The sequence below is a fragment of the Perissodus microlepis genome, chromosome 15 (genome assembly GCF_051167445.1).
Source record: "Perissodus microlepis isolate ML-2025 ecotype Zambia chromosome 15, ASM5116744v1, whole genome shotgun sequence".
Lineage (NCBI taxonomy): Eukaryota > Metazoa > Chordata > Actinopteri > Cichliformes > Cichlidae > Perissodus > Perissodus microlepis.
The window spans coordinates 14609903-14637578 of record NC_140475.1 but is presented as its reverse complement, the minus strand read 5'-3'; the positions used below and the strand labels follow the sequence as shown (position 1 = coordinate 14637578).

Here is a 27676-nt window from a genome sequence, read left to right as displayed (position 1 = left end):
AAGTCTCTCGTCTCCTCCCTGGGTGGAGTGTGAGTGTGTAAGAGAGCAAGAAAAGGAGTGAGTGAGATTGAGTGCCCTGTACAAAGAGCTTGTATTATTAATGAAATCACCCTGGCAGATGGGTCTCATCTTGGAAGTGTCCCACAACCACTGAGATTTGCAGCTGGCTCACATGCATACACACACATTTGCTTTTCCTCTCTCTTGTTAAGTGTGCCCCTGACGGTCTAGCCCTCTTCTTTCCTCTTTTTTTTTCTTGCACTTTTCACTCTGTGCCTCTCTTGCTTATTCTGTCTTCCTCTCTTTATCCTCTTCTCTGTGCTCGTCTTTTATTCATAGACAGATTTGGCCGATGCGTCCAGGCTTTCAGGCCAAAACTACTGCCATGCTCTCCCCTCACACCCCCCGGTCTCTCTCTGCTCACCCCACTCTTCCTCCTGCTCCTTCCTCCACCCGCATCAGGATTTGTCCACACCTCAAACAAAAAGCTTTTTTTTTTCTTTTTTTTTTACCAGGCTGACTACCTCCATCCTGCAGTTTGAGGAAGAGCTTTATATGCCATAACCCCCTGCAGTAGAAAGAGACATAGATGGGTTTTGGAGATTAAAATGTTGCAAGCCCTTTCCCCTCTAATAGGCTTCTCTCAATTCAGAGCACACCCACCTAAAATACAGCCAAGCACTCTATCTGCAAAGAAGAAGCCAGTCATGCTGAAACTAACAATTTATTCATATACTGTCATATGTATAAATAACCATTTTACATCCTAGATGCATGATACTTCCATGTGCACAAATATGTATGTGTATTTTGCATGTTCACATACTGTAAGCAGTGTTATGTGCATGAACAAACCACTGTTTTGCATTTGTGGAAATAGGTGGGCAGCGGTAGGGTGATGATAGCAATCAAAGTAAATTCAACTACCTAGGTTCACACAGTGTTCATGTCATCGGATCTTGCTGAGTTGCAGGGTTTCTTTGTTTTGTTTTGTACCAGCCATCAGTAAAAACTTGTGTACACTCCTGGTGTTTCCATTTTCATTTAAAAGAAAAAGAAGAAAAACATCAGTAGTCATCAGAGATAAGGAGCACCTCCTCAATTTCATCCTTTTGAAATATTTTGGTTAATTTAAACTTTGGTTGCCCCTAGGCATGTGTGCGGCCATATTTCTTACTTTTTTCTCACAGGTAGGTGGTAGGTGATAGAAGATGATGCCCCATTTTCTTAATCCCACCCACAAAGTATCATTCAAGTTAGTGGTGCACATCTGTGTTCTATGTCTATGTTTAAATAGTATACACATATTTGTGTGCAAACATCCACAGAAATATACACAGGTAGGTCTGGAAATTTTGTCTCTATATGCCACTGCAATAGATTTGAAAACATGCACTTGCAGCTTCAACTCAGGCATCACGTAATGCTTCACCAGGCCTTTACTGCAGATCTCTTTTTCATTTAAACATTTAGTTAGATCCATAAATATTTAGACAATTGCAGTTTTTTGTGATTTTGCTTCTGCGCACCGCCACAGGAGATTTTAAATCAAACGGTCAAGATGTGATTGAAGTGGAGACTTTCAGCTTTAATTCAAGGCATTTAACTGAAGTCTTGCATTAACTGTTGTATAGTTACAGACATGTTTATACCTAGAACCACATTTTCTGTGGCTCAAATTGCATCGGAAAAACGAACATAATTTTAAATATAAAAATGTTTTTTAATACTTGGATGAAAATCCTTTCCAGTTTTTGACTGGATGAAGTATAGACCCCATAAACATCGCCAAATGCTGAGGTTCCTCCTATTAGATGCTCTGCTCGGCCTCTGCAGACACCTTCAGTTGTTACTTATTTGTGGGCCCTTCTGCGTTCAGTTTTGTATTTAATAACCGAGAAGCTATTATTGGGTTGACATCAGATGACTGACTTGGACACTGAAGAATATCCCCGCTTAAAAACCCTTGGGTTGCAGTTTGTTTTGGGTCATTATCCATTTGCAGTGTAAAGCGCTTTTTGATAAGTGTTGCAGCATTAGGCTGAATCTGAGCAGAAGGTAAAGCTCTGTGCAAGAATTTGTCCTGCTGCTCCTATCAGCAGTCACATCATCAATAAAGACTAGTGGGCCGGGTCCAGTGGCAGCTACACATACTCATTCTATAACATTGCTTCCACCTTGTATGACAGATAATGTGGTATGCTTCAGCTCATGAGCAGTTTCTCTTCTTCTCTGTAATTCTAAAGTTACAAGTTCATCTTGGTTTCATCTGGCAAAAGAAAGGTTTCCAGAACAGTGCGATCTCTTTTTGATGTTTCCCTGCAAAGTCTAATCTCGTTTTGTTAAGTGCAATCAGTGGTTTGCACATTGTTGTAAATGCTGTATTTCCATTAGCAAAGATTTTTGTGAACTTTTTGCTTTTTCTTATCACATTATGATACACCTTCCTCCTCAAGACAGTTATTAACTTGGTCGGATGTTGTGATGGGGGTTTTAGAAAGTCAGGAAAGAAATGTCAATCATCCACTTTACTCATCCATGTTCTTTCAGATCTTTTGGTATTTTTAAGCTGGCCAGTGTGTTCTTTCTGTATCCCGTAAAAGGCCAATGAAGTATTGTCGTCACCCCACCAGGGTGGTCATGCACTCTGTGTGGACATCCAAGCTTCTGAATGCAAAAACTGGAGAACGAAACCACGTAGGAATTTCAAATTGATGCCACAGGTGCATCTGCTAAAAAATCTCAGACACGTTGATCAAAGTCAGAGTTCAAGTTTTTCTGAAAATCTTGTGAATACGATAACTCGAGGAGGAAGTCGCCTGGGATTGTGAAATTGATACCGCAGGTGCATCTGCAAAAAGTTTCGGACGAGCTGGAATTTCAGTGATATCGACCTCAAGGTCAAGGTCAGATGTCAAGTGTTTTGGATAATCTTATGAATGCAATAACTCGAGAACAAGGCGACATAGGATTTTGAAATTGATACTCGTGAGTGTATCTAATAGGAGGCAGCTGCAGTATTTTTAAAGAACCAGGTTGTGGTTCATTTGGTCTCTCTTAAAGTTTTTGCTTTCTCTCTGATAGGTATACTGTATACTGATAGCATACAGTTAGTACATATTATTATAATGTAAGCAATATCCAGCTATCCATTTTTCCTATTATAAATAAAAGGCATCTACACACATCCATGTTGATGAACAGTTTCAGCGCACACAATAGAGTGCATCTCTGCAATTCTAGTGGAGGCGTGAACACCATTTGTCCCTCATTTGGTGTTTTCAGTGGGGTTGAGATCTGGCCTTATAGCATGTGAGTCACATTACTGTCCCCCTCATTAAACCATTCAGTGACACCTCTTGTTCTATTAATCAGAGGCATTAAAGAGACCTCACCCGTTATATGACTGCCTGCTGCCCCCTTGGCCGGGTCATTCTTGAAAAAGAAACATTTAACCTCAGTTAGACTTTTACCTGAATAAATAAAGGCTCTGATAATAAAATAAAGTAAAAGTTTTTACTCAGAAGAACAGATTTGCAGTGACCTTTCCTTTGAAGGGGGCAAGTCGTCACAAAAATCCCCTCACAGCATAACAGAAGCACCGAATTGATAAAGTTGAGGTATTTCCTTTAATTTGTCTGTTTTTCATGAACATGCACCTACAGACAAATGCTCAAAAAAAACCATCTAGTCAACACAACATATTGTTGCTTTTGCAGACAACTGGTGTCCCCGATAGTTACAAAAAACAAAACACACACGCATACATGCACCGGCACACACAAATTCTCACTCTCACGCACTCTCCCACACTGAACAACACAGCAACTGGAGGCTTCAGACAGGAGGGGTTGCCTAGGAAACGGTGGGAAGGAACCCTAGCTATTTGTGTTGAGCATATTTTCATTTGGGCTGAAACAGAGAGGCATAAAAACCCCAGGAGAGCGAGAGAGGTGATTTGTCCTGACAGCTCCTTTACTCTCCCGAGGTGTAACACAGACGCACGCACACGCACGCACAGACACATCAACAGGCAAGTGTGCACGCATGAACACGTATACACACACACGCGCTCACATGCACGCGCAGATACATACAGAGATGCCAAAACCCCCACCCCTTCCGAACACATCAAGAGAAGTAAATCAGTCGTGCCATCACAGGAATGTCAGCAGGGAAGTTGTGCGGTTGTGTGTCTGTGCATGAATGCACAAGTTAGTGGATGCTAAGTGGCCCTATATGTGCAGTGTTACATGCAAAAGTCATTCTTAAACGATTCTTCCCGACTTCTCTGCATCTTTTGTCAGAAGCAGCTTCCCTCTGAACCTCGTGCTTCATCTTCATGCATGCTTGCTGCAGTATTTCGGTGTTGTCTAGCGGTGGCTCGTCTCGCTGCTGCTCCATCGCACAGCTTGAAAACGAAGCAGAACCAATGGATTCAGCGAATTATATTTCCAGGGCGCACATTTTGTAACTCCGTGTGTGAAGAGTTAGGGTTCCCATGTGGATAAAAGTATCTGAAAGGCAGAAAAAGAGTTTTAATGTTCAGAGTTAATGGGTGTTTGTCTAAGGGAGGGTATCATAGCGTTTAAGTGTCTGATGCGGAGGGGAGACATCATGCAGAAGTCTCCCAAAATAGTGCTGGTTAGAGAAAAAAAGAAAAGGTATTACATAAGGGGGTGTCTGTGTAGAGCCTTCACCTTGAGCCTGGGGTTGTTTTTTTCTTGCCTTGTTTTGGGGGGGTTTTCTTAGTGTGGTACTACAACTAACCACAGGAGGTCACTATGGCTCGCTCTTAAACTGAAGCACAGCCCTGTCCTTGACAGAGCTCCTTCCTCACTGGGCCATCCTGTGGAAAATCCTTTCAGGAAGGGATGTTCAAGGGCATTCTCTCTCTGGACATTTTTGCTGCTGTAAAGCTGTGTCTCTCGCTCCTTCCTGCCTCTGTTTTCAGTCTCGTAGACTGTTTTCATCTCCCCCACATTTAAATTACATCCTGAGAGTCTCTGTCTTCTCTTCTGTATTTTCTCCATCAGTGTGTCCACAGCTGTGTGTTTTCTTGAATGTGTAATAAAGGTGTAGGCCTTATTCTAAAGGCCAGTGGTAGCTGAAGGACAGAGGATGAACCTATCTAAAAATATGCCACATTTTCATTTGTGCTTTTTTCAAGCAATACTTTCTGCTTTGCTGCTTTGGGAAATATATAGGAGATTGTATAATAATAGCGTAATATTGTATAATAGCTTTAGCCTGCTGTTTTGCAAAGGCTTTTCACTTGTGTATGTAAATGATGGACAACATCCGCTTGAGTTTGCAGATTTCCTTTGTGAAGTTTCTTGTCGATTATAAACCAGGCGTCACAAAGAATGCAGTGGATATGCTGCACACTTACTTTCTTCACTTTCTTCGATCGCAAGGTAGAAATTTTCTTCAGTATTTTAATCTAAATGGGACTGAAATTTACAAAGTGAACATCAGGAAGTATTAAAAAAAACTGAATTAGTGATTAAGACCAGAAACTCATTAGGAAAATGTTTTTCTGTGTCAATAAATCAAATGAGAAGTAGGGTGATTTCCACATGGACTCCTATACCACTGGACTCTTTTCAGTGAACAGAGAATTCGCCTCTTGCTGGCCAGGCAGTTTCTCAATGGCTTCCCTTTTTGGACCTTGAAGCCAAGAATATTGTAATACAGACTTATGGTATATACTGAGTGCATAGATTTTTTTTACCTCACTCTGGTGAGAGGTGAACATGGATTACTGCTTTGTGATCAAATCATTATTTCTACCTTTTACAGGTTGGGTGGTATGATCGCGGCCTACAAGATAGTACCTGATGAAATTGATGAAATTAAGGTAACTGCCATCTATTTAATGTATTCCTTTATTACAGGATATGTGTTTTTTGTTTGTTTGTTTTGCTTTGCTGTTTATCTGGATAGGTCGATCCCACGGTGAGCAGTAATTTGTACTCGCATGTGTGTTCTTTCAATCAGGAGACACTGGTGGACTGGTGCGACGAAAAGGAACTCAACCTCATTCTCACCACCGGAGGCACCGGCTTCGCCCCCAGAGACGTCACACCAGAGGTTAATTTACACATTTTTCATGAACACGTGTCATTCGAGTCATGCAATGGATTTACGCATAATACATAATGACGCACTGCACTATAGTATTCAGGTGCTTTAAACTCTTAATGCTGACTTTGGAGTAGCTAGCATGGGTGTCATGGCACAAGATCGTGGCTAAGCACTTCACTATGCATGCATCTTACTGAACCTGTTTCTCAGTGTTATTATTTACTGCGTTCACACGCTGAATGAATAAGAAGTTCTCCCCATGTTTATGTCGGTTCTCTCTGGGTACTGTGGCTTCTTCTTGTAGTCCAAACACGTGCATGAAGTTAGATTAACCTGTAATTCTAAATTGTGCTTACGGGTGAATGTGAGCACGAATGATTGTCTGTCTCTTTGTGTTAGTCCTGCAATAGATTGGCGACCTGTCCAGGGTGTACCCTGCCTTTCGCTTTATGGCAGGCAGCTGGGATAAGCTTTAGTTCCTCGGCAGCCCTGAATTGGATAGAAAGCGGAAGAAGATGAATGGTTATCCTCTTGATTTAATAATCCATGCTTGTCTGTGTTTACATTCAGGAACTGAGTTGCTGCCCTTTGTTTTTGTATCACTTCTCTCAGTAATGCAATGAGGGGGTCAGTGGTGCAGGTGCAGAAGAGGGCAAAGGCACACCAGAATGTTTTTTGCATTGGGAATTTGGTCTTGGTTTTAGAGCAATGACACGTGTGCTAACTCATGAAAATGCTTCACAAATCACATTTTATTGCTTGCAGTGTTTCATAACTGTAAAATTAGGTTTAGGGTTGAGCTGAAATACAGCTACATGTTACATAAGAATGAGCGAGGACAGCTCGAGTTGAAATATGAGCACTGTTTTCTCTAAGAGCTCGTATAAGGCAAATAAGGTCATACTACTAAAACACAAGAATGATTGCAGTATATTGACACGTAACGGAGCTTTAGAGGGTAGCGGATTTAAAAGGCAGGTGTTTCTTTTTGCTGCACGTGCTATATTCAGAGAACTGCAGCATTTTTATACAGATCACATACGCGTGTTGCAGCACTGATAAACACACAGTGTAATTAGCCCCACAGTCAAATGGGAAATAAGAGGTAAGATTCTTCTTGACTCCCTTTGAAAAAATAAATAAATAAATGTGCTGTGTTGTTGATAACTCAGACATAATGGGTGGCATGTGGCATTATGGCTGCACGGGGAGGTTTTTTTTCTGCTTACTTGACAACATGAGGCCATAGCAGTTCCCAAATGTAAACACAATTAAGATTTCATTTTTGTGTCCAGAATCAGTCTTTAGTTAATTTAGATCAGATTATTCACAAAGTATGACATTGTGTTCACAGTTCTTGTATTTGAAGAGTACTATTACACAAATCAACAGTAAAACTTGGATTTTAGCTCATAACTTTACACCATGATACTTGCCTCCATCAAAATGCAAAATACACAGTTTTTGTTTACTTCTTTTAAATCCACGAAATCAGTAATGGGGGAAATTCTCTGGTTGAAATTAGCCTGAACAACTTTATTTAGCAGTTACAGAAGCAACTGCGCTCACTAGACACTTCATTAGATACAGGTTGCTTATAGCTGGTTGGACCCCCGATTGTCTCCATAACTGCTTTTTCATTAGCTGGGCCCACGTCCTCATTTTAGGTTTGACAGCGTTTTAGTGGTAAAGGTGAATGGCTTGGACATGACTTGAGCTGCGGTTTGGGGAAGGCCTCGAAGGGGACTGGCGGCGGCTCCCGGGCCTGGCAGATCCCCATGTACTAAATAGAAGTGAAGAAGTTAACGAATTGAAAAGGGGAGGGAAGGTGGGGCATATAAACGAGAGTGAACAGAACTGGGGGAAGAGGGTTTGGAGGCGTGGTCCCGCTCCTTAAATTCTGATACATAATCTCCAAAATTTTTCATGGCACAGATTCAACAAGTTGATGGAAACATTCCTCACAGGTTTTGGTCCCTGTTTACATGACGGCATCACACAGTTTCTGCGCATTTGTTGGTTGCACATCCCGTTCCAACATAGGAGATGGGTACACAGGGTACATGATTATAAAGGAAAGGACATGGTCAACAGTAATACTTGAGTATATTGTGATGGTTAAACCATGCTTAGTGGGTAGTAGGGATCCCAAAGTATGACAAAATAATGTCCCCTATGACTAACAGCGTGAACTGTTGATACAAGGCAGGATGGCGCCATGCTTTCATGTTGTTTACGTCAAGTTCTGAGCCTACCATTCAAATGTCACAGCAGATATTAAGACTCATCAGACCAGACAATGTTTTTACAGTCTTTTGTTGTCCAATTTTGGTGAGCCTGTGTTTCAATTGTAGCCTCAGTTTCCCGTTCTTGGCTGTGTGGTCTTCTGCAGCACATGTTGTGCTTTCACAGATGCTCTTCTTCATAACGAGTGTTTATTTGAGTTACTGTTGCCTTGCTTTGAACTTTAAAAAGTCAAGCCATTCTCTTTGTCTTTTTCTTGAGGTTTATTTTTGAATATTGTAGCCTAGACAGCGGAGCACACAGGAAAGAGAAAGAGCAGAGGGAACAACAAACAGGAAATGACCCAGAGAATTGAACGCGGGCCTCTTGGGTGACCGTTCAGCTGCCACCTGAGACTAGCTGTTGTCCTCTGACTTTTGCCATCAACAAGTGATTTTCTCCCGGAGAACTGTTGCTCACTGGACATTTTCTCTTTTTCAGATGATTCTCTGTAACCCCTAGAAATGGTTGTGTGAGAAACTCCCAGTTAGACCAGCAGTTTTGTAAATACTTAGACCAGCCCATGTGGCACCAACAACCATGTGACAAGTCACTTAAATCACCCTTCTTCCCCATTCTCATGCTCAGTTTGACCATGTCTACATTCTCAAATGAGTTGCTGCCCTGTGATTGGCTGATTGCTCGTGTGTTAACAAGCTTGGGGAACAAGTGTACAAAGTTGTGGTTGAGTGTATGTTGTCAGTGCACAGTCAGAAAAGGGTTTGTTGTAGTTTTTGCTACAGCTATATATATATATTTTTTTTTAATTATTCATGAGTAGTCATTGTTACTGTATCAAAAACATCTAGCTTGATTTCAGCCAACATGAAGTAAAACGTTTTTAGTGTTATATTTTATTTGAATCCATATTCATACACGTGTAAATAGAGCCTAGTGTCTTTGCATCCAGTCAGCAAACCTCTCAGTATCACACTCACCAACACAAACGCAGACAAGCAATCTGTGGTTCTCAGCAGTATCATTGGTCCTCATCAATCACGGGAGACAGCAGCAACCTTCCTGGAAAAGGAAATACGCATACACGCTGTAGTCACTGATAATACTTGCTATCTGATTCAACCCTGCATGCTGGAAACAGTCATATCTTTCTGTCTGTCTCTATGTTTGAAGGCTGTACATGACACATGTAACTGCTCTGACTTGCTTTTAGTTATAACAGAAGTAACAGTGACACTTTATTAACAAATTACCAGTAATTTCATTACCCTGTACCTGCTTTCAAATGCTTTAAGATGTGTAAGTGTGAATCTCATCTTAGCTGTAAGTGTCAATTTATTCTTAAACACTACATGTTACTGAATTTTACATTGCATCCATTACTGACTATAATAATCCCTGTCTCAGCTCTCTGAATGCTAATAAATCCTCATCTGATCAGCTTGCTCTTCATCTACATTTATCAGCATTAGCCGCCAAATCACTAGAGTAATATATATAATATATTCTTGGTCAATCCATGCATCTATCCATCAAGACAGTTAATGCTGAATGACTGTAAAGTCAAACCTGAACTGACTAAGCATTAATTGTTTTATTCACAATGTTTGTTTGCATTATGGAGAAGATGTTGTGTGAGTCTTACTTACTTTTTAAGGACATGAACAGCCTAAGTGTAACTGAGTTACTGTATGTTTCATTGCTAGTACTCTGTCTTGTAGATGTGCTGCTATCCGACAAGTCCTTTTTCTTTATGAAAACCATACATTACCAAGCATCTGCTTTTCTCTGCTTCACTCTGCTTTTTTCTACCTTTTATGGTGTTTTTATGTCTTTTTACTGGCTTTGTTACCTCTGCCAAGCAGGATATGTTTTTGGTAGAGTTTTCATGTGTCATTCTTTCTGAAAACGCGATAGCCCGAAAAGTTTAGAACAAATTCTAATAAAACTTTGTTGACATGACCCCACTTGACACAATCTATTAAAATTTGTCTAACCCTAACCCAACAGGATGTTCAGGGTCAACTTAATGATTTATTGACAAAATCCCATAAAACTTTAAACTATTGTTCTTAAAAATGTGGTGTGTATTGTCAATATATAGAAAGAAAGATTAATATTGTTGATCTGAATATCTTAAGCAATAATAATGCTATATAGACCAATTTTAAACTGTCTTACTGCAATACTTTGTGTTGACAACATATAGGTGTAAAGGTAGTAATATATAGGGATTATAAAATATCCCATTATGTGATATGTTATATATGTTATGTGCACTACAGTAAAAAAATATAACTGTTTAAATACATAACAGTTTAAAAACATGATCAATGTTCCTTAATATGCTTTTTCTTTAAACAAAAACTTGTGATCAAAACTTTTAAACATTTTAAAAAAATCTGCTACTAAACAATGAAATGAATGCTACAGATTTACTGCATCCACATAAATGCACAATGACTGTCAGGTATATTAAAATGGGTTTCAACAGCGCAAATAATAAAAACCTGCACTTTGCACTTTTTTACTTCACTACAAACATCTTAAAGTACAGTTAAAAAGAAGAAGAAAACAAATACATACAAAATGCAATGTTGTTCCCGTAAAAGTAAATACTGCCTAGAGAGTGAGCTGCCCGGGTGGAGGTTTATACTCTCGGAGTGCTTCTTGGGTTTTTATGTACTCGCAGCTCAAAAAGCTTAAAACTGCCTTCTGTAGCTTCATTCCCCTTCATTTTATATGATTGCAAAAGACAAACAGGCTCCCTATTATTTTGCATTTCTCTAGTCTTATTGACCACCTGTGTTACTAGGAGTAAGATTCACCCATTCACTCATACAGCCATTTATTCTTTGTATACATACATGCACACTGATGGATGCATCAAGGGCAATTTGGGGTTTAGTATCTTGTCAAAGGCTACCCCAGTACTCAGATTTGAGGACCAATTATGCATTGTCCATGGAATAAAGAAACCTTATGTACGGGTCGGTATTTATCCGGATTTATAGCTTTCTTTTAAGAAGGACGTGTTCAGTGTATAACTTTAACAAGGGCACATATTCTTTCTGAAGCTATTAATGTAAAAATCCCATTTTTACAAGATTTAAAACTAAATGACTTCTTACTTTTACATGAATATGTGCAAACCATCATCACTCGGCATTTAGATATTTGATACATTTGAAATCTTTTTCAGGTTCCTATTGAGTAAGATTCCATCACATAACATTACATTGCGAGTTCTTCAACCTGCACTTGCCATCATATACTGTCATCTCATGCTGTCATCAAATGCATATCAATTAAAAAACAACAAAATCACATATTATTTTGTCTATAAGTGAAGAAAAAAACGTGTAAAATCTGGCAGAGTTCATCAAAAGCATGCCATAAAAATATTTGTGGAGTGGAACATCAGGCATACATCTCCGCCTTCTTGATTCTGCGTGATGTATTCGATGAAGTATGAGTCGAGCTTAACCCCTCACTGTCTCCATCCTTCCCCCTTGTTTCTCATTCACTCTTCCTCAGTTCCCTCCCACACTCTTTCCCTTCTCCTCATCTCTCTCCCTTCCCTCCCTCCCTTCCCTCTCCTCTCTTGAGTCCAAGCCTGAGATGCTCATCAGTGGCTCCTCTCCTTTGAAGTTCTTCCTCTCCCCTCTCCCTCGCTAATGGTGCGTTTGAAGTGTCACTCAACTCAAGGGCACCCAACACACACAGCTGGAGGACCAGGCACTTTTTTGCCATCTATCTGTCAGGAATGTGCTGCATCAACTTTGGTCCCATAAACATATCTGTGCACTAAAAAATTTAAATCAAATATTTTAATAAAGAGCTGTTTCCACCGTATAGCCTTTAATCTGTCTGACTTGCGTATTATGGGCAACAACGAGGTGCTATTCATTTTTTATATATATATTTTTTTTTCCTATAGTAGTTTTTGCTTATGCAGCAAAAGTCTGTACAAAACTATTGCACCACCAATCATTTCTTGATATTTTGCAGACTTTTTAAGTGGTCTTGAGTAATAGTTCTCTGGGCTTTTTTTGAACATTGGTACCTGACCACTTTCAGGTACCACTGTCCAATTGTTTTATGCCACTTAACACTCACCTATGAATCATTTAAGTGTAAAAAAAAAAAGCACATAACTCAAGAGATGAAGCCATGTTGTGCCCACACATACCAGATAATGTGTCCTTAGGCACCCTGTTACTTGCAGCCTGTCAAAACATCATTTGTTCCGTTTGTTTAATTAAATTTGCAAAAAAAACACCCAACTTTACACAGTTTGATAAGCATAAAATAGTATTTTCACACCAACAAGATGATTCCCAAGCAGCTGTTAAAGTTTTTGAGGAAACTGGATGAGTTCAGAAGCAAAGAAAGGATGGCAGGCCTAATAAACAACTACAACAGATGAACAGTATCTGAAAGTCATGATCTTAAGAAATGGGAAGAAATCCAGCAAAGACCTGACGCAGGACATGAGAGATGCATCTGGCCCTTTGGCTGACATCATGGGAATACAGTTGGTTTCTGTTGTTATTGATTTGTTTAGTTATATTTGCAATTTCTCGCATCAACACACAACAAGAGATCCACTTCAGAGGCTTCTGCTAAGAGCTGGGTTCAGACAAAGGTGCTGCCAGATTAGAGTATGCACACTGTGAATTCATTTGGCAATTGCCCGCTGTACTCTTATATTGGTTAGGAGGTGAAAGGCTATTTAAGTCTGATAAGACTGGATTGGATGTTTGCCTTCTCGTGTGCAGCTCTGTCATGCTATGCTATGCCACTGATTAGAGTCAGTAGCAGCTAAACACTTTCAAGCATGCAGGTGTTTACCGCAATCAGATCTTTACAGCATATAATATAATTCCAGTGTTTCCCCTAATGAATATTGCTCCAGTTTCCTCAGAGAAGGAACAGCAGCAATGTTTTTAGTTGACATGGCATGGCTCGCATGGTTGGCTGGACAATGATCACACTAACAACTCTCCTCCTGTCTCTCCAGGCCACTAAGGAGGTGATAGAGCGCGAGGCTCCAGGGATGTCTCTGGCAATGCTGATGGGATCCCTCAACGTCACACCACTAGGCATGCTTTCCAGGTCAGACGCATTTTAGTACAGACAGCACAGCAGAATCACACACACCAGAGTTATTATAACACTGCGTTTTCTAAGTAATTTTTATTTCATTTTGATTTTTCGGTTTTATTGTTTGAAAATCTTTAGTTTCAGTTTCAGTTTTAGTCTTTTTCATTATTAGTGTCTATGTTCTAGGACTTATGTCAGAGGAAACATTTAGGAATGACAGTGAATATGTTATGACAAAACACATTTCATTTTCATTTCATTATTTAATTCTTTTATCACCCTAACATGGGGAAAGTTTTCCCTTCAAAGTGATTCCAAGCTCAGACTAAACTGCAGCTCAGCTAATGTTAAAATGTCCTGTGAATCTGACATTAAAATTACTGTATTTAGAAGTGTTCAAGGCAGGTAATTAGGCAGGTTTTTTTTAGTAGACCCTCTTTCCTCATGGTTAAGAAGACCATAACACTTTTTTATTTTTATCACTTGATTTAAGGAGATTTTGGTTTTACAGTGAAAGAAGAGCAGCACCCACATTTGTCACTATAATTGAGCATATTTCTCACAGCACTTTGTTCCGCTGGATTCATTAAAACTTTCTCTGTCTGTTTACAGACCTGTGTGTGGTATCCGAGGGAAGACACTTATTATTAACTTACCAGGAAGCAAGAAAGGTTCCCAGGTAGGAGACACCGCAAGCATCCATTACATGGATGTAAAAAAACAAACAAACAAAAAAAACAGACTCACCTGAAGTAAGAGAGGAACATTCATATTTATGTGGTTCAAATATATACTGTACATCACAATCTGTGTGAAAGCTTCCTAGAGTGAGACCGTTATGGTTTTTAAAGCCAGTGCTGGCAGACGCAGAAACACCTTTAAAAGGTTTAGACACAAAAGGGGATGCCGAGTTGAGGGGTCCAAGTAGTCGGTGGTCTCTAGCTATTGAAGGCAACCAAGCAGGATATGCAAACTTGAGAGGAGAATCACAGGCGGGCAGGGAAGCTGACAGTTTGCTGGCACACATATAGTCTAGCAGACAAAGAGAGCTGAATTACAAAAGTAAAAATCACAATAAGGACTAGGAAACAATAGAAGAGCCCACAGTTGATACTTGACAATTGAATTATTATATGTGAGAGCTGATTTCGGTGTGTGTGTGTGTGTGTGTGTGTGTGTGTGTGTGTGTGTGTGTGTGTGTGTACGCACCTGTCTCTCTGTCTGTCTTCCTGTCAGGCCAGTATGAATGGAGCAGGTTGTGTTCATTTTTACTTAAAAACGGGCTGCAAGCTTTCATTTACACTATGCTTCTGTGCTATACAGATTCTCTGCTGAACACGTCTTTCATACATCCAAACTTTTAAGTCTTATTTTACCGACACCGCAGAATGAAGCACTCCTGCAAAGTCGCCGCAGCACAAACTGTAATACATCACTGTCACTGGAATTTGCATGCATTCTTTTTGTGATGCTGAAAATGCGTGAATATGTTTTTATGCGTGATCCTAATGCCCTGCTAAGTCTTTTTTTCCACACTGTTGGAACTGTAGCATTTGTAAGCTAATATTTAATTTACATTTTTTTTATCTGACCTGTAAAACCTAGTTGCTCCAGATCATTAGACCTATTTGCATATGACATGTTTGCTTGCTGCCAACCAAGAAAACATATTGTAAAATATTTTAGTTAGTCCATGTAGAGTTAGAAATTTGGAGCTTAGTGAATTACTCTTGAACAGTTACTGTATCCAACTGTGTTTGTTTCAAATTTTAGGCTGACCTTTCTGTGCAAAATAGAAAAGAGCAGAGTTCATGGTAGTGCTTCTGGTTCTTTATGTTGTAGCTAGTTTGCTATGACCTGTTTGCCTGAACAGCATTAGCTTAATGTTGTAACACCTAAAGCTCATCTTATGTTGGATTCTGCACACTGTTGCATTTACTCATTACCCCTGTGCGTGTAAACACCAGGTGCACCATTTGTATATGGATTTGTTGTTGTATGGTGTAGTTGTGTGCCTCTGTCTGCTTGGTTTGAATGATTGATTACTTCTGTGCAGACTGATCTGCAGGTGGACTTTGGTGTTTGTGTTGTCATGGTAAGCCCACATTGATGTTTTAATGTTTCTATGTTTTGATTTGCTTTAATATAAAGGTTAGCACATCTCTGGACAACATTACTTAAATGTCAAATGAGTGAAAATTGCAAATTGGGGACTCTATAAATTTTATCTCTGTGAGTAGTGGGTGAGACTTCATGTATAGCTGGCATCGTCTGTGCAAACTACTGGTAACCGCAGCAATCTGCTACCGAATGAATCAATCACTAGAAGGCTTTTGGTCCAGCATTAGATACCTCTTTGTGATCAAATTCACTTAATGACTGCAATCAGACACACTGACTAGGCAACCTGTGCAAGTGCCTTGTGATTGAAGTGGTCACCCAGAGCTTGAGGATATTGCATACTCATGTCCTGGATGTCACAAGGATGTTACTGTTCTACTTTTAACTTAGTGTAAATGAGCCATTACACTGATTGCATTACTTCTAAGTTGATAAGCAGAATCTTTACAAAGAGCTTCTAAGCAATGACAGGCTCCAAACTCATTAGAACTCAGAAACTCATTAAACCAGTAGTAAATACAACTGCAATCACTGATACAAAAGTCAGAAAACCTGTGATCACTGAAAGATAATCGAATACACCTGTGATTACTAGTAGGTCTATTTGCGTGAACATGAAAATGTCCTTTGTATACCAGAACTGCCTGAACTTTAGTTCTGTGGGTTGCATTAGCATGGCTCCACACGGAAAATAATTTCTAGAAAAGTCTGATTTTTAGACCTTACAAAGGACGGAAAAGGATGCAGGTGACTTGGTGAACAGATAAAAAGCAGGGGAAACACGACAACAACAGTATGAGCAGTAAAAAAAAACAAGCCATGGCGACACGGCGCAACTCGCTTCCTCTCTCTTTACCTCAAAAATGTACGATTAAAAGTTGCTAAATAAAAAGAAACTAGATAAATATTGGGAGCACATTCTTTGTCCACATGAGACCAAGATAAAATTGTTTGGTTCATATGGGATCCAGCATGTTTGGTGCAAGCCAGGGCAAAATGGTCACCGAAAATGAACAGTGCCAACAGTGAAGCAATGAACCATTTTGCCCTGGCTTGCTCCAAACATGCTGGTGTTAGGAGATGACATTTATAGATGGCACTGTGAATCCCTGTAAATGTGTTTAAAAAAAATAAACTGGCTGATAAAATGACTCTGGGTCCTTCAGAAACCTGCAGAAGAGAGGAATTCCAGCTTTAAGATCCAAAGCATTCATCCAAAATCACACAAGAGTTTCTAAAGATGGAAAAACTATGAAACTAGACCTCGCCAAGGGTATCACCACACCAATAGAGTACCTTTGGGCTATTTTGGAAATGTAGGCAGAGTAACTAGCAAAGTGCAGTTACTCTGTGTTTTAAATGGCAAAAAACAAATCTCTCCATAAATCTACGATTCTCAACTGTTGTTCCCGACCCTCAACTGTTCACTTCAGAAGAAATTTAGTTATTGTACTTAAATTTTGAACCATTTGATAATGAAGTCTTAATATTTACTATTAACTGTTGTCTACTGTATATCTAAATATATGAATTAATTTGTGGGTTTGAGTTTATAACTTGTGCATGTGATTTCATATATGTGCTCATATTTGTTTATTGCAATGTAAAACTCTACATACGCTTGTATTTATATATACATGAACAGTGTTGGGCAAGTTACTTTGAAAATAATTAATTATAGTTACTAGTTACTTCTTCAAAAAAGTAACCGACTTAGTAACTGAGTTACAATATTCAAAAAGTAATTAATTACTTGAAAAGTAACTATTGCATTACTTTAAAAAAAAATGTTTAACCCTTCGGGGGTCCAGGGTATTGGCCATTTTTAACTACTTTTGATTTTCCCTCCACAGTTCACCTTTAAAAACTATTTACTTTGCCTTGTTTGGTATCATCCTTTTCGGCACAACCTTACGTGTCTGAATTTACAGTTATGTTTTCATTTTGACATACTGTATTAACACAATTGATCTAAAATCACAAACATGTTTAATGAATCATATTTCATAACTTTAAATACAAATATAAATTGTCAATTTTAAAATCATATGCACAAGTTTTCCAAACAAAGTTATTTGCATCCATTTACCTTTTTAAAATAACCATTTCAAACTATTTACAGAAAAATCAGCTGTTCTGCATTCAATAAGATGCCACACAAATTATTTGTGCCACTACAAAAACATAATTTCTGTCCACTATAAAGTGTACTTTTGAGGAAAAAATTGAGGAAAAAAACGCCGCTTATATATTGTTTATCATGAGTCTGGCTTTACGTGGCCTATCAACACAATTTAAAAACTGGTAAATCATCACCTTGTTGCTTTGTCTTTAAGTAGTCATGTGATTAGCTTACCACGACTACTTCATTCTTCCTCAGTCAAACAGCAGCACTCATGCGATCGTTTTGCCCCCTTAGCTCCAGGTGTTGTGCTAGACAGTGATTGTGATTACCGTCCGCGGGAGCGCGCGCAGCTGCTTAAAGCTGTAGCGCCCAGATTACTTACAGCTACTTGAGTGCAACTGATATAAGATGCAGTAAGCTGAACACAGCTTCAACCTTCTGTTTGTTGAAAAATAGTAACAGACCGCATTTTCTTGTGAGTAACTGTAACGGCATTGTAACGATAGGAATAGTAATTAGATTACTCGTTAGTGAAAAAAGTAACGCCGTTAGTAACACCGTTACTTGTAACGCCGTTATTCCCATCACTGTACATGAATGTGTTTTCACCTACTGCTGTCTCCTTCTCAACCTTCTTCACCCTCTCCGCCTTGCTCACCTGCACATCTATCTCTGTCTCGTTACACGCCCGCGTCTCCTGATCGATTTTAGTATTTCTTTCAATCAATTACACCACCTCTCCCCATCTGCTGCCATATTAGTGTCTCCCTCAACAACCTCCAGTTTAAGTTAACGGTACAGGAAGCCCATTGCGGGCTTTTATTACAATGATCTCCTGTCATAAAGATAACAGGGATGTCCAGCTGAGCCAGCCGGACGAAGCCCCTTGTGTCCGACTGTCAGCTGCATACCTTTTAGCTCCTCATTTAGTCTCTTTGGCCTCATTTATACTGCAGATATAATCCAAAGCATGTCCATTTACAGCATTTACATATCAAGTTTTGAGTTAAATACTTTAGATCTTTCTCTTTTTTTTGTACAGTGAATTATTAATATGTGTTGTTGATGCTTTAATTCTGTCTCCGCTGTAAAGAGACTTTGAAATAATGGTGATGAGAACATGGTTTTACCCTCAGAGCCAGTAAGCTGGTAGTCTACTATGGACTGTGTTCTGTAACTGCTTTTTATAAATACATTCTGACTAAAGTAGAAATACTTTTGATATGAAAATGACATGAAAGGGTGCTCCAGTGATTTGCCAGTGGTACTTTTTTTTTATTATGTTTCAATAATCACAAGACATGAAAAAACGAAAGCAGCAAACGGGCAGTTATTGACGTGAAGCTTGGAAATCGGTATCTTCCATGATGCCGCTCAGTAGCATGCTACTTTTGGACTCTTGTGACAACCTTGTTATCCTTCCTTCTGGGTGCAGTATTAACATTTTGCTTAGGCTTCATAATTTAGGTAACAGTGTTTTTCTTCTCACATCTAGTCTAATAGAAGCTTTATATGTTAGATTCAAACTGTAATTGATAGGAAACTGATCATTACCATATAACTGCAGGTTGCTGTTGCTCTCTTCCCCCAAATTTCCATTCGTGTTGGAGTGTGGAGACATGTTATGTATTCTCAAACTGTGCTACTTAAGTGCTACATAAAAGAATAACTTAGCAAAAGTTACACTACAGTTGGAAAGTGAACAATTTTATTTCTTTCATTTCATGCTGACTTCATCATTAAAATATATGCTAATAATATTGTTGGTAACAATGTTTCAAACCATAGTGAGAAAGGCATTTCTGCACAGTGCAATGACATTTTTGTCCAGTGGGCGAATTTTGTTTTAGTTTCTTACTGAAAGCAAAACCTACAGAGCTGATGCAAATTAATTTAGCAATATATCATTTCAACATGGATTTACACCTTCTTATTGTAGCCATACACTGTTTAACATTTTCACCTCTCATTTCTGACAACTAATCATTTGAATTCCTTTTTGCTTTATCTATGCGTGTACAGTCATGAGCACAGCCCATGATAGAATAGTCTTTCTAGCTGAGGCCTTACATTTGACTCAAGAATATCTGGTCTAGAAGATGCTTTGTGGTCGACTCAATATCTGCAAGGTGTCCTAGTCCTGTAGCTGCAAAACAAGCCCAAATCATCACCACTCAACCACCGTGATTGACAGAATGTGGTGTTTGTGCTGATATGTTGTGTTTGGATTTTACCAAATGTGGTGTCAAACATTTCTACTTTTTTTAATCTGTCCAAAGGAAATTGTTCGAGTTGTGCACAAGATTTGACTTTGTTCAAATCTTGTGGTGTGTTCAGATGCGACTTTACAAATCTAAGCCATGCTGCATGTTCTTTGTAGAGATTTTCTCCATTAGCATTTAACATGCTAACTGAGGCTTTAGAGTCTGAGATGTAGGCATTTTGTTTTTTGCAGTCTCTTAGCATTACACAGTCTGTTTTTGGAGTAATTTTGCTACCACTATCTTTCACTTCTGGGAAGATTGTGGCATTATATTAACACACACCTGAATGATCCAGACAACCAAACTGCCAAAACCTCTACATTTGCTGGTTATAAATTAATGCATGGAAACTATGCAAAAGCTTTATTTTTCACACAGTGTATGTATGCATATTTTGAAGACTGGGTGTATCCACTGTCCTGTACAGAAGTAATTACATTGTTGAACAATGTAATCACTTAGTGATGATGGGAAGGAAGAATTTCCTTTTAAAAGGAAGACCCTTCGGCAGACCAGACCAGATGGGGTGCTATGTATCAAGTCTGGTTGAGTGATGAAGGGAAAGAGAAGTGAAAAATGTTGCATGGATGTTGAACTTTCAGCTATCAGCCCCCTCACCTGTGGAAACAGCTCCCAGTTGTGGTTCAAGAGGCAGATAATCTCTCTACTTTTTAGATTATGCTTCAAACTTAAATTTTTAAACAGATTTTAGAGGTGGAGCTGGATTAGGTGCCCCTGTATCATCCCTTACTTATGTTACTATATGCTCAGGCTGCTGAGGTCCCATCATACATTAAGATTATTTTTTTCTCACCTCCACAAGTTTCTGCCATTATGCATTTGCAAGCCACCACTGGCTCCCATAGTTTATGTTTTGTCTTTGACTACCCATGCGCTTCTTTTTTCACTTTTCTTTCTTTCATTCATCAACCAGACTTGATAGATGGCTGTCCATTCAGTCCTGTCTTCTGAACGGTTCTTCCTTTATAAAAACGGGGTTCTTCAATAATTCAAAGTCTGCAAGTCCAACTCAGTGTTAAAGCAGAAAGAAATAGGCCATTTGGTTTGTTTGCATGTGTGAGGCTATGGACAGCTTTCCTTTTAGGTTTTGTGAAAGAGAAGCGGTAGCAAAAAAGTGCCTGCAAGTTTCCAGACTAAAAGAATAAAATTACAAGATACACATGGAGTGAGATTTTCAGCCTATTTTCAGGACGTGAATCAAAAGTCAGTCCCCTCTTTAGAGTACATTTTCTCTACTGCTTTGGAGAGCTTTGACCACAGTTGTGTTTAGGTTCTGTCCTGTTGCCCTTTTAGCCTCTGTTCATTACGTCTCATTTATGTAATGAACATTGCATTTCTGTTTAATTTAATTCAGTGCTGGCACTTACCGATAACGAAGATAACATCAAGATAATACTCCATGAGATCTTTAAGATCTCTCTGAATCTCTCTCTCTCCTCTACCCCAAAACTCTTTATCTCTTGAGATCTCATCCACTCTCATCTCACTCACTACTTTTCTCTCTCCTTCTATCTTCCTGTCATCCTTTCTCACCCTTTCTCAGAACAGCAATGCCTTCCCCTCTTCCTCCATGCCTCTTTCTCTCTCCTGCTCGTGTTTCTGATCTGTTGGTAGGGATTCTGCTCTTTAGTGTTCTTGACAGTTACTCTCCTCCAGGACAAAACAGAGAATAAGAGCAGAAAAAAACACTCCTAATGTAGGTAAACAAAAAAAGAAAGAAAAAATTCCCAGCATGTATTAAATGTGAAAAACTGTAAAGGATGAATATATCCAGGCTCTTGACACAATCCTCACTCATTCTTTAGTGGAGTCCATCCTCTGTACATCTCAAACCCACCCAGTCCTTCTCTCTGCATCCTCCAGACATGCTCAGATGTAGGCTTCAAACTCAGCAGCGAGAGGCATAAACAGCCTTCATTTTGCTGAGGGGTTTTGGAAGAAAATGCACACGAGAGATGGGGATGTAGGGTGTAAAGGTTAGCTTGCGGCTACGCAACAGGACAGACTAGCTTTCATCTACTGTTTTGAGTCCTCCTGCCTGGCTTTTTTGATGTTTATGCACATTGGTGCTGAGAATGCTGTCTCAGTAATGCATGAATTGCAGTTTGGATTTATGAAATTTGAATTCAGTCAAGCTGAGGTTAGCATTGTCAGATTTAATGCGGATTCCGATATGTACACATTAAAACAGACAGTGGAGTGGAAGAGTTGCCCCCATTCACGGGCAGTGTAAAGTGTGGGGGCAATTAATAATGTATCTCCTCCATGCTTGAAATACACAGGAAGATAAATAATTTCACAGATTAGCTCTTGTCTTGGGAGTGAAGAGAATGGAGCGTTTAGCCGACGAGCCCACAGGCACATTAACACACACATACATGGAGACATTGGAGAAGGAAACTGGAGAGAGGAAGTACCAGAGCAAAAGACAATAGACGTGTAGCCAGGGAGAGGAACTGTGATTTCCTCAAATGAAATCTTTGTGCCTCAAACAGGTCGCACCTCTGTGTGTCATATGGTCAGTAGTTTGCACCCTAAAATCTCACAAACTGTATATTACGGAAATGCTTTCCTCACATGTTTAAGGCATGTTTTCTCCAGGAGCCTTCTGTCTGCGGGAATGTCAATGCATCACTTCCTGCACGTTTGACTGTCATAACTATGATAATACGTTGCTCCCACCTTTTACCTAAATAAACTTTTACTCTCAGTACTGAGTGAAAGCCTTGAATCATCACTCAATTATTTATTTACTGTTGGGAAAATGGGAACTACGGGCAGGGAATTATTAAAAGATATGTGAACATACATGGACAAACAGGCAAAAAGTGAGTTTGTATAATTGTAGTGAGTTTGAAAGTCAATATTTGACCATATTGAACTCTCTTATGCAAGTGTTCTTCTAATTTCTTTAATTAGTCTTCAGGATTAGTTTTCCAGGCTTCTTGAAGGACATTCAAAGCTTTTTTTTATGGATGTCGGCTACTTTTTGGTTTTTTCTCTGTCAAGATGATCTGACACTGCTTCAATAATGTTGAGGTTTGGGCTCCAGTGAGACCAGTCGATGACTAATAGTGCTCCATTGCGTCTTTTTTTATCCAGGTATGCTTTTACTGCGTTGGCAGTGTGTTTGGGATCATTGTCATGCTGAAAATTAAGATTTTGCAAATCAAATACTTTACAGATATTATTACATGATGGATTAAATTTTCAAATTTAGATTATTTACTGCATAAGACCTGTTGCCCCTAATATTCAGTCAGTTCTTGTGTAATTTGGCATAACTCAGCCTTTTTTCCATGTTTCCCTTCCTTAAGAATGGCTGACAGCTTCCATTGAGGCCATTTGTGATGAAGCTTCAGGGAACAGTAGATGGATCAACTGAAGGGCCAGATGCATCTCTCAGGTCCTGGGTCAGGCACTTCTTGGATATTTTTCGTAGTTCTTAAGACCGTGGCTTTAAGATGCAGATTCCAGTTTCTTCAAATTTTAAAGGACAGAACAGGGCCAATTTTTGACTAAAAGTTATTTGGGAATCACCTTGTTGGTGTCCGACTGTGATATGTTCAGTAATAATTGGCTAAATATACAATTTTAAAAAGGTTATTGCTAAGTTGGTTCATTGCTGGGTCTTCTCTTGAGTTAGATGGTTGTTTTATGCCTGTATAAATCATAGGCCAGTGTTAAACGGCTTAAGAAACAAAAAAAAGCACAAAAAAATGGTCATGGACTGGACTGAAATGAGTGAAAAAGCAACTAATGTTCAGAGAAAAACTGGGAGACCTTCAGCAAGTTTGGAGAACTATTTCTCAAGACCACTTTGTATGTATGGCACCTTGGAAGCAAAAACTAAAGAAATGTAGGATGGCTTGAGACTTTTAAACAATATTGTAATATTCAGATTACAGAACACATGGCCCAAAATGTAGTTTGTAATGTATTCTGTTAAGTTACTTAATGTGAGTAACATATTCTGAATACTTTGGGTTACTTTACATATTGTCATACTTTTTACAACTACATGAATGTACTATTGCTGTGTGATTTATTACTGTGACTGAAGGCTACTCGCCACCTAGCTAACGTTGTTAGCTGGTGTTAGCTGAGGTTAGTTCATAGACCGCAGACTGCTAGTTGCAAATAATCCTCTGCAGGTCTGAAAGCAATACCAACTAGATCTTTAAATCTTAATATAAAATGAGTAACAGTAGGGTGGACATTAGGTAAGGCTGCGCTTTTTGCAGTGATCTCATATAGAAAATTATGTCTTTATCAGTATTATGTTTTCTTTCTGTCTTCTTTCAGAACTGCACATGATTATTTACAGCTAGCAGGTTGTAATGCACCACATAACCCAGGTACCTACCACAACCAAAACAAGGAGGTTTTAGTAAGCTAACATTAGTTTTTAGAAAAGAACTTACTTCCAGATGTTTTTTTAGGTTGGAGGTGAAGTCTTTTGATGCTGAGAGCAGCTTGGTTGCTGGCAAACAGTTGCATTGAGTTTGCATTGCACGCTCAGATTTCCTGTCAGAGCCTTTATTTGCATGTTTTGTTTGGGTTTCCGACAATGCGTGGAATTACCAAAATTAGAGAGGGGATATGAAACAGGAAAAGACTGCAGTGTAATACATTTATTTCAATAAGGTAACAGTAACGGAATACAGTTACTCATATTTTGTATTTTAAATACATATCACCGCTACATGTATTTCGTTACTCCCCAACACTGTTAATATTTAAGTTAATCTTTAACATTTTTATCATGTATTTTCTACATTAAAAGCCTCCAAGCCTAAGAACATCATGTTCACACTGTAATTTTGAGAATATTGGCAGTCCTGTATGACCTGGAAATGTTGAGTTTAACTAGCACTACTTCAATGTTGATTTAAAATTACAGGAAGAGAAAACTTAATCTAATTAGTGGGAAAAAAACAACATGGCTTTGAAAAACTGATACAGATATGTGTGAAAGAGGTCAACTGTAAATCTGTTCTTTCACCGACAGAAAAGGTCCTTCAGGTTCAGGTCATAACACTCAAATGTGTTCAACCAACCTTCACTTTCTTCATGCTGGCAGCTATTAGATGAGATTGTGCCATGATTTAAACCCTCATTAGGACAACTGTGCTTAATCTGTTCCAGGAATGCTTCCAGTTCATCCTTCCAGCGCTGCCGCACGCCATCGACCTTCTTCGGGACGCAGTGGTGAAGGTAAAGGAGGCAGCAGACGAGCTGGAGGACTTGCCTTCACCACCACCGCCCCTCTCGCCACCTCCAAACAGTTCGCCACGCCGCCAGACAGAGGATAAAGGCGTGCAATGTGAGGAGGAAGATGAGGAAAAGAAGGACAGCGGTGTGGCGTCCACCGAGGACAGCTCCTCCTCCCACATAACCGCCGCATCCATTGCCGCCAAGGTACCAGGACAGAGAAGAGGAGAGGGGAGGGTTGGTTGTTCCATAAAAATGACATTTTTCTCAGATATGATTTCATCCATTTCATCGTCATTACATGTTCACGTCATTCATAGAAGATAATGTTAAAGTAGTACTTTCAGCACCAGTAAATTGTTGAACATAATAACTGAATATAACAAAGCCTGTGCCAGTGAGATGTAATTATAAAAATTATGTAAATAGCAATTGCAAAGTATATTTTTCTGATCTTTCTTTGAAGTTGAGAGTTCAAATAGAAAACAGTTATGCACAATTGCTGCTCATCCAGGCAGATAAGATAGTGCCGTGATATTTATTTTTTGCAGACACTCTATATGGACAATACTGGGCCATATTGCATCATCATTGAATTCACATGTTTTCAGTCCCCTTGCCACAGGTGTGTAAAATAAAGCATCTAGCTATGTCTTTACAAGCCTTTGAGAAAGAATGGATCTTTCTAAAGATCTTTAAACCTCCTGTGGCATTAACATCAGCATTACAACACCAACTGTCCCTTCCCAGACACCCTAACGCCCGCTCACATCTTGTGTCAGTTGATCTCAATAAGTCACACGATTGGATGAGGCACAGTCTCACAATGGTTTCACCCGAAACCTCTGCTGATGATGACCCACACCCTTTTTCACACCTCGATGAGGTGCATGATCAATACTGGGTCAACGACCCTCTTAAGGGACAACTCAGGCTAGCGCTTAAAAATTGGACTCTCCCCCATTTAGTCTCAGAAATGAAGAAGCTTCTTGGATGAGACGTACAACGTAAAGAAACTCCTTAGATAACTTTAACATATCATGGTGTTGTGACTGTCTGCCTTTGTGTTTGTGTGTGTGGGTTTGTGTATACTCTGTGCATTCACATGTAACATCAAGTACGTCTCCATACTCCTCCAGTCTGCAGCCTGGACCCTGCTTAATGACTCCATTCTCAGTCTAACATCTCATCTCATTGTCCAGTCATAGATTGATCTTGGTAAGACTCCACCAAACAGCCACAATCAATGTTCTTTTTAAAAGGTCCAATTTTTCTCTAGCATTTTATTAAAAATGTTGAAAGACTTTGTCCTCACGGTCATGTTACATGTATATAGGTTTGTAGGAATTATTCATGCGCAGCTTTTTGAATTTTCAATGTCAGGATGTGTGCTATGGGTTCATGGTATGTGTGTGTATGTGCGTACGTGGTGTTTATATGCATGTGCGTTTGTGTTTGGGTGTATGTGATCTCAGATCCCAGATTCCATTATCTCGCGGGGTGTGCAGGTGTTGCCCAGGGACGCGGCCTCTCTCAGCACCACGCCCTCAGAGTCACCCCGTGCCCAGGCCACCTCCCGCCTCTCTACCGCTTCTTGTCCCACACCCAAAGTAAGTAAGCATACAGTACACCCAGTGGCACACATCGGCATGTAATTACACTAGCAGGGAATCTAAAATGCTACGTTAACCATCAGCCGTATAAGGTTTGCAGCTCAGTTGTGAAGAGAACACATCTAGAAAAAAACAGACTTAAAGCAAGCGAGCGAACAACACCGGTAATCCTAAGCAAACTTGGAGGAATTTTACCAAAGCTGAGCTTTAGCTCTTGTTGCTCATGGAGTTATCATTCAGATAGAATTTTCGCTAGATAAGCTCAGCAGCTGTTTATAAAGCTGTTATATGAAACAGGATTGCTTTTCATGGAAAATGCAGCTACCTTTACAACCTATAGCTTAATTAACTTATTTAACAGTCACCCCAGCTCTGTTTAAAAGATCAAATGCTTTCTAGCACACGTTAATTCTGAGCCCGGTTCGTATAATCTATAAAAAATGTTTGGTAACCAACATAACTCTGGTTCTCTGAGAACCGAGTGAGGTATCTTACTGTGGGAAGTAAAACGGGGTCTGCTGGATTCTGCTGTGACTAGCTGCTGTCTGGCAACACGTGACTCTGTGGGAATTTGAAAAAGGTTGCACAGCAGCTAAATAAATCTGGTCTGTTCTTCGTTCTACATGTCTGGGTTTAAAATGCATCTTGAGGGTTCCTCAAAGGACCACTTAGTGACATCACAGTAGCTGCATCCATCTTTGATATACAGTCCATGATTTTTTCGAACGTTAGTAGCAGCCAGTGAACATAGACAGAAATACACAAGAAGAAGAAAAATTGTGTACAATTTGATTCACAATATGTGCATGTAGAGGGGAAACTCGCTTGGAAAGAACGTTTTCGATGGTTCCTACATTGTTCAAAGCACTTTTCAAGGTTTCTTT

General features: G+C 39.4%; 1 protein-coding gene across 10 annotated transcripts in view; it reads left to right on the top strand.

Moving 5' to 3' along the window:
• The window catches only part of gphnb (gephyrin b), a 111619-nt gene that overhangs the window by 41074 nt on the left and 42869 nt on the right, over window positions 1-27676 (top strand). For all 10 annotated transcript variants that reach the window (XM_084953807.1, XM_084953808.1, XM_084953805.1 and 7 more), the window contains exons 3-8: window positions 5803-5860; window positions 6001-6093; window positions 13352-13446; window positions 14047-14113; window positions 25114-25386; window positions 26655-26789. In XM_084953807.1, coding sequence (XP_084809933.1) covers window positions 5803-5860; window positions 6001-6093; window positions 13352-13446; window positions 14047-14113; window positions 25114-25386; window positions 26655-26789 — 721 coding nt within the window. The remainder of the gene's footprint in view (window positions 1-5802; window positions 5861-6000; window positions 6094-13351; window positions 13447-14046; window positions 14114-25113; window positions 25387-26654; window positions 26790-27676) is intronic.